The sequence below is a fragment of the Amblyraja radiata genome, chromosome 7 (genome assembly GCF_010909765.2).
Source record: "Amblyraja radiata isolate CabotCenter1 chromosome 7, sAmbRad1.1.pri, whole genome shotgun sequence".
NCBI lineage: Eukaryota > Metazoa > Chordata > Chondrichthyes > Rajiformes > Rajidae > Amblyraja > Amblyraja radiata.
Genome location: NC_045962.1, coordinates 39,490,193 through 39,505,630, shown reverse-complemented (window position 1 = coordinate 39,505,630; position 15,438 = coordinate 39,490,193). Strand labels below are relative to the sequence as shown.

The 15,438-nt window shown below is 43.7% G+C and overlaps 1 protein-coding gene across 1 annotated transcript in view; it reads left to right on the top strand.

Moving 5' to 3' along the window:
• The window catches only part of rbm44 (RNA binding motif protein 44), a 41,456-nt gene extending 37,487 nt beyond the window's left edge, over nt 1-3,969 (top strand). Inside the window, exons 7-9 of the mRNA XM_033024280.1 lie at nt 168-313; nt 2,122-2,260; nt 3,722-3,969. Coding sequence (XP_032880171.1) covers nt 168-313; nt 2,122-2,257 — 282 coding nt within the window. The 3' untranslated portion in view covers nt 2,258-2,260; nt 3,722-3,969. The remainder of the gene's footprint in view (nt 1-167; nt 314-2,121; nt 2,261-3,721) is intronic.
• The last annotated feature ends 11,469 nt before the right edge of the window (nt 3,970-15,438 follow it).

Below are 15,438 nucleotides of genomic sequence, written 5' to 3'. Positions count from 1 at the left end.
TTAATCTCTAAATTGTTCCCACATGTCTAATATTTAAACAGTAAATACACAAAATATTATAGAAATTGAGGTTACAAAAACCTCGAGTGGAAATCTTTCTTTTAAATGTAGAATTTTTGCCATCAAGCAAATCTATTGAGGTTTCTAATTGGTATGCATCTTATTAGATGAGCGGAAGGAAATATAAACAGATGCAGTGTTTGCAGAACACCACAACAGCAACAGGAACATTTATCCCCCCAAATTCTGCCAATTTAAGTAGTTTCAACAAACTAATGAAGACTCTCTTGGAATTGTACCCTGAAGCAAACAGGTCAGAAATATTTTGTAATGATTAGAGTCAATACCTGCTCTAGAATCCTGCACTATATTATCAACACCTTTTGTTTTAAGAAACTTACTCTCAAATATATCACCGCTATAAATTGTTGCTTCTTAAATGTTATTGCATTCTTAAAGTCTTTAATTTGTGTACCTATACAATTCCATTAAGTTTTGCACTATGAATTTTCCATGAATATGTCATGACTTGCATATCATAGTCCCAATGCAAACAGCATAGATGCTCAATATAATCAGCAAATTTTTGATTGAAACAATAATAAATGTATCCTCTAGTTTTTCCTCCTTGATAATATTAACGTCCAGAATTTATGTCAGTGTAGCAATGCTTGTACATTCTGCACACATGAAGAAGTGATTTTTGGCTGGCTGTTTAAAAATGTAGTGGTAGAAAAAGTAGCCAAGTCCAGGTCAGTTCTAGCCTGATGTTTTCATTCTAATTTTGCACTGGAAATTAACCTGTAATGGCAAGATTCCTGGCATATTCTCTCCTCTCCAGCTTGAGGGTGCAGAGACCAGTTGTAGTAATCTTCATGTTGCAACTTTGGTCGGCTAACTCAGCACAAATTGACCTCTACAAGAAAAACCAATTGCATTTGAACTGGAGAGGGACTCAAATCATGTCGGGATAATTACTTGAGTGGCCTTAAAATTGTCTGGAAGGGAGGTGGAAGCAGGACAACTAGAAATGTACATAGCACTCCAATTTGGGCCATACCAATGCCTTGTACAGCTATATCACAACATCCCAACTTCTGTATTCAAAACTCTGATCAACGAAGGCAAGCATGCCAAACGCCTTTGTCAACACGGTCTACCCGTATCACCACTTTCATGGAACTATGTACCTGCACACCTAGGTTTTTCTGTTTTACAGCCCTCCGAAGGGCCCAGCGTTTACTGTTTGAAAAATACTTAGACGGGAAATAAATAGGAAAGATCTGCCAGGCATAGGTAAATCGGAGTACCTTGATTAAGCAATTTAGTTGTCATGGACATAAGGGCCTACTGGCCTGTTACCATGCTTTAGAGCTTTATGACCTTTGAATACCTGAATCAACTGGTAAAGTCTCTGCCTCACAGCACCGGAGACCCAGGTTTGACCCTAACTCTGTGGAGTATGCATATTCTCCTTGTGATTGCCTGGGTTTCCTCTGGGTGCGGCCTCTGTAAATTGTGCCTCGTGTGTAGGCAGTAGATGAGAAAATGGGAGAACGTGGAGCTGGTGCAAATGGGTGATCGATGGTTGGCGTGGACATGGTGGGTTGAAGGGCCTGCTTCCATGCTGTAACTTTTTTTTTAAATATGACAATTATATCTTGGCCTTGCAACTCTTAAGGGAGATTAGGTATTGCATGATTTACAGTAGAGTACAAGATACATGTGCAGTGTATAAAAGATAATAGAATGCAGATGCTGGAATCTTGAGCAAAACAACAAAGTACTATCATCTGGCCAGGCTGCATCTGTGGAAGGAAATAGATAGTTGATGCTCCAGTTTGAAGAAGAGTCCTGACTCAAAACCTCAGGTACACACAATTGCTGGGGAAACTCAGCGGGTGCAGCAGCATCTATGGAGCGAAGGAAGTAGGTGACGTTTCGGGCCGAAACCCTTCTTCAGACTCAAAACCTCATTTGTTTATTTCTCCCACAGATGCTGCCTGACCTGCTGAGTTCCACCAGCACTTTGTTTTTTGTTTAGTTCAATGTATAATTTAACTTTGAATATTTTGATGTTATTGCATTGGTGAAGTAATTAATGGTTTGATTTCTACTTAGGAATGAAATCATTCAAGCATTGAAGGAAGTAAAGGCAAATAATAAAGGTTTGCTGAGTGGCTTGGCTCTAACCACAATTGTTGAACTGGCATCTGCTATCTTGAAAAAAAAGTCATCTCCAAATAGCAAAGAATAAATGGTATGTATTTAAATGTAAGTGTGATTAATGTGAATAAATGCAAGTGTACAAAAATGTACTTTATTTTTTTAATTAAATTGAAATAATAAAAAATTATTAAGCCCATTGAAATCTGAAGAATAGAGCGAAAAGTATTAATTAAATGGACAATGGAAGACTTGAGTAATTTAGTTTAGTTTAGAGGTACAGCGTAGTCCGTGCCGACCTGGGAATTAGTTCTCTCCTACGTAGTTGGGACAATTTCCAAAAGCAAATTAACCTACAAAACTGCACGTTTTTGGAATAGGTGAGGAAACCGGAGCTGACCCGGAGAAAGCCCACATGATTACAGGGAAAACGTACAAACTCTGTGCAGACACCACCTGTAGTCAAGATCAAACCGAGATCTCTGGTGCTATAAGACAGTAACTCAACTGCTGCGCCACTCTGCCTCCCTAAAAAATATATTTGGTCACAATCTATGTGCCCCTCATTTACCATGAATCTGTTTTAAACTACTGATTAACATCAGTTCATATGTATTCATTCAACAGTCAAGTTGAATGTTTCCCTTGACTAAAATAGGAGTGCTGAGAGAAATTATGGTATCTCTCCCACAATTTAAATTAAGGTCAGTGAATTTAGCATTAACAAGGGACTGAGCTGAATGACTAAAGGGCCTGTCCCACTTGGCAGTCATTCGCGCGCCATTTACGCGACCTGCTAGCGTGTGAGTAGCGCGGGACGGGCACATGGAGCGGTGTGGAGGAGTGTGGAGTGGCATGGAGGAGTGTGGACTTCGTCCTGCACGAAATCTTCGCATGCCGCCGGCCTGTCGCGTAACTGACGTCCAAAGTGGGACAGGCCCGAGACCTTGGCACGGCGCAACGTCTCACCTCCAACAGCAGCAGAAGCAGGCAAACGATCGCCGAGCTCGGCCTGGGGCTCACGGCCGTTGCGGCCCCGGATCCGCCCCCACTCCTACTCCCAGAGCGGGGCCAAGACGATTGGAGATAGACACAAAATGCTGGAGTAACTCAGCGGGACCGACAGCATCTCCGGAGAGAAGCAATGGGTGACGTTTCGGGTCGAGACCTATCTTCAGACTGAAGAAGAGTCTCGACGCGAAACATCATCCATTCCTTCTCTCCAGAGATGCTGCCGGTCCCGCTGAGTTCCTCCTGCATTTTGTGTCTATCTTCAAATGACGTCACGCGCTCCAGACCGCTGTACGTACGTATGATGAGGCGCATGACCGTCGCGCGTCAGTCAATACCGGCCTGTCGCGTAAATGACGGCCAAGTGGGACAGGCCCTTTAGGCTCTCTCGAAATGTCGCTGCATATTCTCGCTAGCACAACTCACAGGGTTATTAGGGTAGCATGTAAAGAACGTGTGTTTATGTTCATGACAGTTGAATATTTGAAATGTGTCATTGGAAAGAAGAATTAACTGCTATAATACTTGTTTAATTTCTTTTCAGCATTTGTGAAGAAAGATAAATCACACTAAGAAATAATTCCAGGCTTCCATTAAACGTGTGATAATCGTTGCCTTGCCTTTCATTTTTCATCAAATTAGTTTTAATCTTGGATGGAATTACCAGAATTGAAGAGGATTCTACATTTATGACACAAGGCTCTTTAATGTTGATCTGCTAATTGTGTTAATTATAGAACGTTACTCTTTTTGAATTATTTTCATTTTGTGAGAAAGTTAAATAAATTGATGAGAAGCAATTGTGTTCACTGAGGGGTATGTGTGATCAGAATACTTTGAATAAGAGTTTGGCATAATCTGTGCTTCGATTTACATTTTTTAACATATATATCTATCATATCATATATATCTATCTATATACTTTTAAAACTCTGTGTGTGTGGGTGTGTGTCATTTTGCCTTTGAAATGTATCTTCTCGAAAACCAGACACAAAAACGCAGAGATTTTTACATATTTCCGTAGGGATTTAACTTTTGATTTCAGAAATCCACTCGTCTCTAAATTTGCTCAATTATTTCCCCAGGTTTTGAATACAATTGTTCACAAAATTCACTTTAATTTGCCAGCTGCTGACATCACAATGCCCACATGCCCACCAATCAAGGCCCACCTGCCTCCTGGCCCCGCCCCCCGCTGCTGTAGATTAATGCAGCTGCTGTCAACGCGCATGCGCAGTTTTCCACGAGGTATGTTCGCCCACCCACCCGTTCTTCAAAAGGCGCAGAAAGATTGAGAAAGTTCTGCAGAACAGCTCAGCTCCGCAAAAGGATCCTTGCTCTGCAGATCTTGGGGTCAGCGGCACCTCACGTGCTGAAACTTCTCCACGCTGCCCGTGCAGCTTGTGTAGCCCCACCCCTCCCATCCCCTGTGCGCTCATTCCAGCTGTGGGTTTCCAGAGAGTCAGAAGCCGCTTCTGTCTCTCCGCATTTGGCAGCCCACTCACACGCCCGGTTCCCCTCCTCCCCTCTCCTCTCTCCCTCTCTCCCCTCTCCTCTCTACCGTCACAGGGGATGACCTCCTCTCCGGGGAGGCCCCCCTCCTGGCCCGGCTCTGTCACGCTGGTGGGTGCGCTTTCCTTTGCGGAAGCCACGATCGGCTGGTCCCCCCCGCTGCTTTTCACCGTCCTCAGATCGCTCAGTGCCTCGCTTGGGCTGCCACCCCGCCCCCCCTCCTCTCTCTCTCCTCCTCTCCTCTCTCCCCCTCCTCTCTCTCTCCCCATTTCTCTCCCCCTTCGCTCTCTCTCCCCCCTCTCTCTCTCTCCCGCCTCTCTCTCTCAACCCCCTCTCCCTCTCTCTCCCTCTCTTTCCCCCTCTTTCTCTCCCCCTCTCTCTCTCTCCCCCCCCCACTCTCTCTCTCCCCCTCGTCTCTCTCTCCCTCTCCCCCCTCTCTATCCCCCCCCCCCCCCACCCTCGCTCGGGCTGCCGCCCCGCCCTCCTCTCGCTCTCTCTCTCTTTCTCCTCTTCTCTCTCTTTCTCTCCTCTCCCTCTCTTTTCTCTCTCCCTCCTCTCTCTCTTTCTCCTCCTCTCTCTCTCTCTCTCTCTCTCTCTCTCTCCCCCCTCTCTCTCTCCCCCCTCTCTCTCCCCTCTCTCTCTCTCCCCCTCTCTCTCTCTCCCCCTCTCTCTCTCTCCCCCTCTCTCTCTCTCTCTCTCTCTCTCTCTCTCTCTCTCTCCCTTTCTCTCCCCCTCTCTCCCTCTCTCTCCCCCTCTCTCTCTCTCCCCCTCTCTCTCCCCCCCTCTCCCCCCCTCTCTCCCTCTCTCTCCCCCTCTCTCTCCCCCCCCTCTCTCTCTCCCCCCCTCTCTCTCTCCCCCCTCTCTCTCTCGCCCCCCCCTCTCTCTCCCCCCCCCCCCTCTCTCTCTCTCCCACCCCTCTCTCTCTCTCCCCCCCCTCTCTCTCTCTCCCCCCTCCCTCTCTCTCCCCCACCCCCTGCCCACCCCCACCATTCCTCCCTAAACCCCCTTCCCCCTCCACACCATTGCAGACTAAGATGGAAGGTATGTCATAGTCTCTGGGGAGATATATTCTACCCCACTGACTGAAATTACAAAACAGGAAAATCTCGAATTTGGTGACAAACCACACAAACTTTTAGCACGCCAGTTGAGAAAAGTTGTAAAGGACCTTACTATCCTAAAAATCAAATCAGATAAAGGTGAATTGCTAACGCTTCCAAAAGACATTAATGAAAGATTTGCCCAATTTTATCAAAACATATACACATCCAAAACATCAACAGAAAGCAGAAAAATTATAAACTTTCTTGATAACTGTAAACTTCCAACACTTAATCCGCTGGAACAAGAGGAATTGCAGGACCTCCAGGGTTGTTATCTCCGGGTTGCTTCCAGTTCCTCGTGCTGGCGAGAGCAGGAACAGGGAGATACGGGACCTGAACGTGTGGCTGAGGAACTGGTGCACGGGGCAGGGATTTAGATTCTTAGATCACTGGGATCTGTTTTGGGGTAAGGGGGAACTGTACAAAAGGGACGGATTGCATCTTAACAGGTGTGGGACCAGCATTCTGGCAGGCAGGTTTGCCACTGCTACACGGGTGGTTTTAAACTGAATAAGGGGGGTGGGGTGTTGAATGGGCTAGTGGAGGATGGAGTTAAAGGGAAAGGGTTTCTTAAATGTGTGAGCGTAGAGACAGAGGGGTGTAAAATGAGGGTAGAAGCAATAGGCAGCAAGGTGAAAAGTAAAAGTGGCAGGCCGGAAAATCCAGGGCAAAAATCAAAAAGGGCCACTTTTCAACAAAATTGTATAAGGGGTAAGAGTGTTGTAAAAACAAGCCTGAAGGCTTTGTGTCTCAATGCAAGGAGCATTCGTAATAAGGTGGATGAGTTGAATGTGCAGATAGCTATTAATGACTATGATATAGTTGGGATCACGGAGACATGGCTCCAGGGTGACCAAGGCTGGGAGCTGAACATCCAGGGATATTCAATATTCAGGAGGGATAGAGAGAAAGGAAAAGGAGGTGGGGTAGCGTTGCTGATTAGAGAGGAGATTAACGCAATGGAAAGGAAGGACATTAGTTTGCAGGATGTGGAATCGGTATGGGTAGAGCTGCGAAACACTGGTGGGTGTTGTGTACAGGCCACCTAACAGTAGTAGTGAAGTTGGAGATGGTATTAAACAGGAAATTAGAAATGCGTGCGACAAAGGCAAAACCGTTATAATGGGTGACTTCAATCTACATATAGATTGGGTGAATCAAATTGGCAGGGGTGCTGAGGAAGAGGATTTTTTGGAATGTATGCGGGATAGTTATCTAAATCAACATGTAGAGGAACCAACGAGAGAGCATGCTATTCTAGACTGGGTATTGAGTAATGAGGAAGGGTTAGTTAGCAGTCTTGTTGTGCGTGGCCCCTTGGGCAAGAGTGACCATAATATGGTTGAGTTCTTCATTAGGATGGAGAGTGACATTGTTAATTCAGAAACAATGGTTCTGAACTTAAAGAAAGGTAACTTTGAGGGTATGAGACGTGAATTGGCCAAGATTGACTGGCAATTAATTCTAAAAGGGTTGACGGTGGATATGCAATGGAAGACATTTAAAGACTGCATGGATGAACTACAAAAATTGTTCATCCCAGTTTGGCAAAAGAATAAATCAGGGAAGGTAGTGCATCCGTGGATAACAAGGGAAATCAGGGATAGTATCAAAGCGAAGGATGATGCGTACAAATTAGCCAGAAAAAGCAGCATACCGGAGGACTGGGAGAAATTCAGAGACCAGCAGAGGAGGACAAAGGGCTTAATTAGGAAAGGAAAAATAGATTGTGAAAGAAAACTGGCAGGGAACATAAAAACTGACTGCAAAAGTTTTTATAGATATGTGAAAAGAAAGAGATTAGTTAAAACAAATGTAGGTCCCTTGCAGTCAGAAACGGGTGAGTTGATCATGGGGAACAAGGATATGGCGGACCAATTGAATAACTACTTTGGTTCCGTCTTCACTAAGGAAGACATAAATAATCTGCCGGAAATAGCAGGGGACCGCGGGTCAAAGGAGTTGGAGGAATTGAGTGAAATCCAGGTTAGCCGGGAAGTGGTGTTGGGTAAATTGAATGGATTAAATGCCGATAAATCCCCAGGGCCAGATAGGCTGCATCCCAGAGTACTTAAGGAAGTAGCTCCAGAAATAGTGGATGCATTAGTAATAATCTTTCAAAACTCTTTAGATTCTGGAGTAGTTCCTGAGGATTGGCGGGTAGCAAACGTAACCCCACTTTTTAAGAAGGGAGGGAGAGAGAAAACGGGGAATTACAGACCAGTTAGTCTAACATCGGTAGTGGGGAAACTGCTAGAGTCAGTTATTAAAGATGGGATAGCAGCACATTTGGAAAGTGGTGAAATCATTGGACAAAGTCAGCATGGATTTACAAAAGGTAAATCATGTCTGACGAATCTTATAGAATTTTTCGAGGATGTAACTAGTAGCGTGGATAGGGGAGAACCAGTGGATGTGGTGTATCTGGACTTCCAGAAGGCTTTCGACAAGGTCCCACATAAGAGATTAGTTTACAAACTTAAAGCACACGGCATTGGGGGTTCAGTATTGATGTGGATAGAGAACTGGCTGGCAAACAGGAAGCAAAGAGTAGGAGTAAACGGGTCCTTTTCACAATGGCAGGCAGTGACTAGTGGGGTACCGCAAGGCTCAGTGCTGGGACCCCAGCTATTTACAATATATATTAATGATCTGGATGAGGGAATTGAAGGCAATATCTCCAAGTTTGCGGATGACACGAAGCTGGGGGGCAGTGTTAGCTGTGAGGAGGATGCTAGGAGACTGCAAGGTGACTTGGATAGGCTGGGTGAGTGGGCAAATGTTTGGCAGATGCAGTATAATGTGGATAAATGTGAGGTTATCCATTTTGGTGGCAAAAACAGGAAAGCAGACTATTATCTAAATGGTGGCCGACTAGGAAAAGGGGAGATGCAGCGAGACCCGGGTGTCATGGTACACCAGTCATTGAAAGTGGGCATGCAGGTGCAGCAGGCAGTGAAGAAAGCGAATGGTATGTTAGCTTTCATAGCAAAAGGATTTGAGTATAGGAGCAGGGAGGTTCTACTGCAGTTGTACAGGGTCTTGGTGAGACCACACCTGGAGTATTGCGTACAGTTTTGGTCTCCAAATCTGAGGAAGGACATTATTGCCATAGAGGGAGTGCAGAGAAGGTTCACCAGACTGATTCCTGGGATGTCAGGACTGTCTTATGAAGAAAGACTGGATAGACTTGGTTTATACTCTCTAGAATTTAGGAGATTGAGAGGGGATCTTATAGAAACTTACAAAATTCTTAAGCGGTTGGACAGGCTAGATGCAGGAAGATTGCTCCCGATGTTGGGGAAGTCCAGGACAAGAGGTCACAGCTTAAGGATAAGGGGGAAATCCTTTAAAACCGAGATGAGAAGAACTTTTTTCACACAGAGAGTGGTGAATCTTTGGAACTCCCTGCCACAGAGGGCTGTCGAGGCCAGTTCATTGGCTATATTTAAGAGGGAGTTAGATGTGGCCCTGGTGGCTAAGGGGATCAGAGGGTATGGAGAGAAGGCAGGTACGGGATACTGAGTTGGATGATCAGCCATGATCATATTGAATGGCGGTGCAGGCTCGAAGGGCCGAATAATAATAATAATAATAAATTTTATATTTAATGGGCGCCTTTCATACAAAATCTCAAGGACACCTTACATAGTAATCGGAATAAAAACATAATCGGAGTAAAACAAGTAATTAAAGACATCACAATGACACAAATTAAAAACAGAATTCAATCCAAAAACAGAAAATCAAAAACACAGTGTGAAGAGAGAGCAGCGGCAACCAAATCGTGCCAGCGTCCACTCTCTCTTCACGGCAGCCATCTTGGACACAGACCTACAAGACTACAGTTAGACAAAAAAAAATCATCCCCCCACAGTGGATAGCACTGTGGAGGAAGGCACAATGTCCAGTCCCCACCCCATGTTCACCCCAAAGTCAGGCCTATTGAGGCCACCGCAGTTGCCTCTACGGAGGCCCGATGTCCCTGGCCGTTCTCACCGGGTGGTCTTGCCCCGGCGTCGGGAGAGTCCTTTCGGCGGCTGGGCCACCTGGAACGGCCGCTTCTTGGTTGGAGCCCGCGGCTGCCGAAGCCGACAAGGCCGCGCCGGTTTGGCGCTCCTAGGCTCCAGATGAAAAAGTCGGCGCCCCGCTCTCCTCACTGCCGCCTTGCCGCCTCTACGCACGCCGTCTCTCCGCACGCCGCCTCTCCGCTCCGCAAACCCGCAGCCCGGAGATGTTGCTTACGGCGGTCCAGCTCACCAGAGCTCCAGCGCGGCGACCCAGGCAAGGCATCGCCCGCTCCGCTCCGCTCCAGCGCTCCAATGCAGTGCCGCCACGCAGGCCGAGGTGCTGGGTGGTTCCCGCCAAGAAACGGCGCTCCAAGCCCGCTGGTAGGCCACGACGACGGGTCGACGGGAAGCCCGGAAAAAAGGCTGCCACACCGACCAGGTAGGGACCTATAAATAAAGTAACACCTACCCCCCCACATTAAAAGACCATATCCCCTACAAACAAAAAAAACAGGACTCACTAAAAACTAAAAAAAAAACGAATTTAAGACGGACGGCTGCTGCTAGCAGCCGTTCACCAAGATGGCTCCTCCTCCTCCTGGCCGAATGGCCTACTCCTGCACCTAATTTCTATGTTTCTATGTTTCTATGAATTAGGAGCACAGATTTCAATTAGAGAAATAGAAGAGACAATCAATTCACTGAAGAATGGTAAAACACCAGGACCAGACGGGTTTAGTAACGAATTTTATAAAAGATTTTACGAGGTAATTTCTCCGCGTTTATACAACCTTTATACATATGCATTTCAAGAACAGACATTACCACAAACACTAGCTGAATCAACTATCACACTTATACCCAAAAAAGATAAAGATCTAGAAGACCCGGGATCATACAGAGCAATCGCCCTGTTAAATACAGATCAGCAAATATATGCAAAAACTTTGGCAAGAAGATTAAGTCAATACATTAATAAATTAATACACTCGGATCAAACGGGGTTTATACCCAAGAGACATTTGTTTAATAATTTGAGATGCCTTTTTAACATAATGTACTCACACAGAACTAAAGAAGAAGACTTATCAATTATCTCATTAGATGCAGAAAAAGCATTTGACCAAGTAGAATGGAAATATCTTTTCACAGTACTGCAAAAATTTCAGATGGGAGAAAATTTTATTGCATGGATAAAACTCTTATATGATAAGCCGACTGCCAGAATACTGAATAACCATATACTCTCTCCTAAATTCCAGTTATCCATGGGGCAATAGACAGGGATGTGCATTATCACCCCTGTTATTTGCCCTTGCGATTGAACCCTTAGCGGAAAGTATAAGAGTACATCCGAACATTCACGGCTATAATTCTAAATACTCCAATAATAAAATATAATTATATGCAGATGATGTATTATTATATATCACCAACCCTCAAGTTAGTATTCCAAATATATTAAATCTTATAGAGGAATTCAGTTCCTTTTCAGGATATAGAATAAACTGGAACAAAAGTGAAATTATGGCAATAAAACCTGAAGAGTCGACACACCTTCTAAAATTCCCTTTCAGAATTGCTATGGAAAAATTCAAATACCTGCGTGTTCAGGTAACCATAAAATATACCTCTCTATTCAATGCAAACTTCCTGCCTTTAGTTACTAAATTAAACGCTCTTATTCAATTTTGGAAAACACTCCCGTTGTCTCTAATAGGCAGAATAAATGCTATAAAGATGATCTTCCTCCCACAAATTGTATTTATTTCAATCAATACCGATATACCTTCCTAAGAATTTTTTCAAAAATCTTCATTCTCTGATTACAAACTTTATCTGGGATTATAAAACACATAGAATTCATAAACGACATCTATGTAAACCCAAAGAAACGGGCAGATTGGCTCTCCCCATCTTCTTATGCTATTATTATAGGGCAACAAATATTAAAAATGTAATTTACTGACTGGATAACTCATGCCAACAGGTAGACTGGTTAACAATGGAGAGAGAGGATTGCTCACCTTTTAATATAGGCACGATTCTTCTCCCAACAAATTTGAAGAACACACTATATGATAAAAATCCGATTATTCACAGCACTCTACGAATCTGGAGACAAGTAAAATCAACTTTTAAACTAAGAAATTTACCTCTTCTCTCACCAATAGCCAATAACCCTTTGTTCAAGCCATCTATCATAGATAAAACATTTACTTATTGGGAAAGACTAGGAATCAAAAAAACTTGGAGATCTCTACGAGATGGGAACTCTTCTCTCATTTCAAGAATTACAGTCAAAATACCACCTGAAAGGTAATCAATATTTCAGATATCTTCAAAATCGAGACTATCTGAAAACACATACCCATGACTACCAAACTCTGCTGCCAGATATACTATACGAATGTATGAATAGAAATTCAGAGTCAAACAACTTAGCATCATATTTGTATAACACCCTTCTAAATATAGAAATCCCATCATCAGAAGCAATTAGAAGGGACTGGGAAGAGAAACTAGGCCTAAAAATTCCAAAAGATAGATGGGAAGAAAACCTTTTATATATACACAATTGTTCGATTAACGTTAGACATACTTTAATTCAATATAAAATACTGCACAGACTCTACTATTCAAATACTAAATTGAATAAGATCTTTCCAAATGTATCTCCTATTTGTGACAAATGTCTCCTTCAAGAAGCAACTATAACACATTCCTTCGCCTCTTGCATAAAATTACATAACTTTTGGAGAGGAATTTTTGAAATTTCTCAAAAACATTAAAAACAAAACGACCCCGACATGGAACTGATTATTCTAAGAACGTCAGAAGTCTGCTCTGAGCTATCAATATGTTTCCTCAATTATGGTCTGATAATGGCGAAAAAGCTAATACTCAAATTTTGGAAACATACATCTGCCCCTACTCTCAAACTGGATTACAAACATGTCTGAGATGATACATCTTGAAAATATGAGACTTGTCTTAGCAGAAAAAGATCAGAAAAAGGGGGGGGGGGGGGAGTGAAAGCTGGAAAAAAGATGGGGGCCGGACAAAGCCTGACAGGTGATAGGTGGAAACAGGTGAGGGGAGTTTTTGATTATGGGTGGAGATAATAACTAAGAAGGCACAAAAATCAAAGCTTAGGTTTAGTTTAAAGGCGTCCTATCAGGGGGGCCACTTTTGGTGAGTATTAATTAAGTGCTGAGGAGCTATTAAAAACCAAAAATCTGAAAAAATGGCATAAAGTGCTGGAGTTACTCAATGGGTCAGGTAACATCTCCAGACAACATGGATGGGTGATGTTTCATAACTGGAGACTTTATATTGATTGTGATGGTGGAGGGAAAGAAAGCTGGAAGAGACAAAGGGAAGTGATAAGTGCTTATGATCTGGACTACATTGCTAAAGTGGTAAAAAGGGAAATGCTAAGTGTTCCAAAGAGAAGAAAATGCAGGGCTATGATGAGAGGGAAGGAAAAGAAACTCGCTGGGTTGGTTAATCAGGATTTTGGCCTCAAGTGTTGTAACCATTCTGCGATTCTGAGATATGGGGAGATGTTTAAGCAAACTGTTTTGTGAAAAAATTATACTCTTTAGCAATCCTGATAGATAAGCGAATTTGAGGGAGTTATGCGAACAAACAAGTGTTAAACCACTCCTACAAATTGCATGCAAGTCAACATCACTTGAAGATTAGGAAGCAAAGATGTGCATTATACCAGAAAGCTAATAGCAATGCAGGTGTAGGAAACCTGAAACAAAACAGACAATGCTGGAAACACTCAGCAGGTTAGGCAGCATCTGCGGTGAGAGAAAGCTGAATTAATGTTTCAATTGACCCACGGAAAGAGAGAAAAGTTAATTTTAACTTGTAGAAGATGGCGACAATGGATAAGATAAGGGAAATGTATCTGATAAGATGATGTGAGTGTTGCTGCATTGATGAGCTGCTGTTGAAGATATCTTGTTGATAGATTATTGCAGGAAGTTAGAGATGGAGAATAAACAATGGTTCATAAAAGCTGTGAAATAGCAAGTTGAATTATTTCAAGTGGAACAATGTGGGTGGGAGCAAATAGGCGTACTAGTGAGAATGAGGGGAAGGAATGGTTGAGTGCTTTTTAGTTCATATGTGATAGGAGAAAAATTAGGTCATTCGGCCCATCAGGTCTACTCCGCCATTCAATCATGGCTGATCTATCTTCCCCTCATAACTCCATTCTCCTGCATTCTCTCATAACCCCTGACACCCGTACTAATCAAATATACTTAAATATACATTAAAATATCCATTGGCCTCTACAGCATTCTGCGACATTGAATTCAAGTCAGTGGATATTTTTACGGCAGAGATAGATAGATTCTTGATTATTACAGGTGACAGAGGTTATGGGGAGAAGGCAGGAGAATGGGATTAGGAGAACGAGATAGATCAGCCTTGATTGAATGGCAGAGTAGACTTGATGGGCCGAATGGCCTAATTCTACTCCTATTCCTTATGACATAAGCAGAGGGTGATGGTGGAAGGGTGTATTTATGGACTGGAAGTCTGACTATTTGTGTGCCTCAGGGTTTGGTGCTGGGGCCATTGGTTGTCATATATATCAATGATTTGGATGAGAACATACATGACACGATTAGCAAGTTTGCAGATGACACTAAAAACTAAAAACTAGTGGTTTTGTTGATAGTGAAGATGATTTCAATGATTACAGCAGGATCTTGATCAGTTGGGCAGGTGGGCGGAGGAATGGTTGCTGAAATTTAATAGAGAATGTGAGGTAGTCTAACATTTTGGGAAATCTAACATGAGCAGGACCTGCACGGTGAATGGTAGGGCTGTGGGGAGGGTTGTGGAGCAGAGGGATCTAGGAGTGCATGTGCATACTTCCTTGAAAGTGGTGTCACAAGCAGATAGGGTAGTCAAGAAGGCTTTTGGCACATTAGCCTCCATCTGTCAGTCGTGAGTATAAAAGTTGGGAGGTCATCTAACAGGTGGGGCCACATTTAGAGTATTGTGTTCAGTTTTCGTCACCAAGCTTGAAAGGGTTCAGAGAAGATTTACCAGGATGTTGCCAGGACTCGAAGGTCTGAGCTATAAGGTGAGGTTGAGCAGGCTAGAGCTTTATTCCTTGGAGCACAGGAGGATGAGGGGTGATCTTATAGAGCTGTACAAAATCATGAGAGGAATAGATTGGGTAAATGCTCAGTCTTTTGCCCAGAGTAGCGGAATCGAGAACCAGAGGACATATGTTTAAGGTGAGGGGGGAATTATTTAATGGGAACCTGAGGGGTAGCTTTTTTAGACAATGGGTGTGTGGAATAAGCTGCTGGAGGAGGGAGTTGAGACAGGTACCATCGCAAAATTTAAGAAAAGTTTATACAGGCACAAGGAAAAGGTAGGTTTAGAGGGATATGGGCCAAATGTAGGCAGGTGGGACTAGTTTAGATGGGGGATGTTGGTCGGCATGGGCAAGTTGGGCCGAAGGACCTGTTTCCACGCTGTATGTCTTTGAGTCTAAGAACAGGTTATTTCCCGCTGCAATGTATCATTCCGTTCACACCCATTCCCAGAAGTGCTGTCACATGCTCCTACTCTTCATTCTACCTCAATCAGTTTCACCG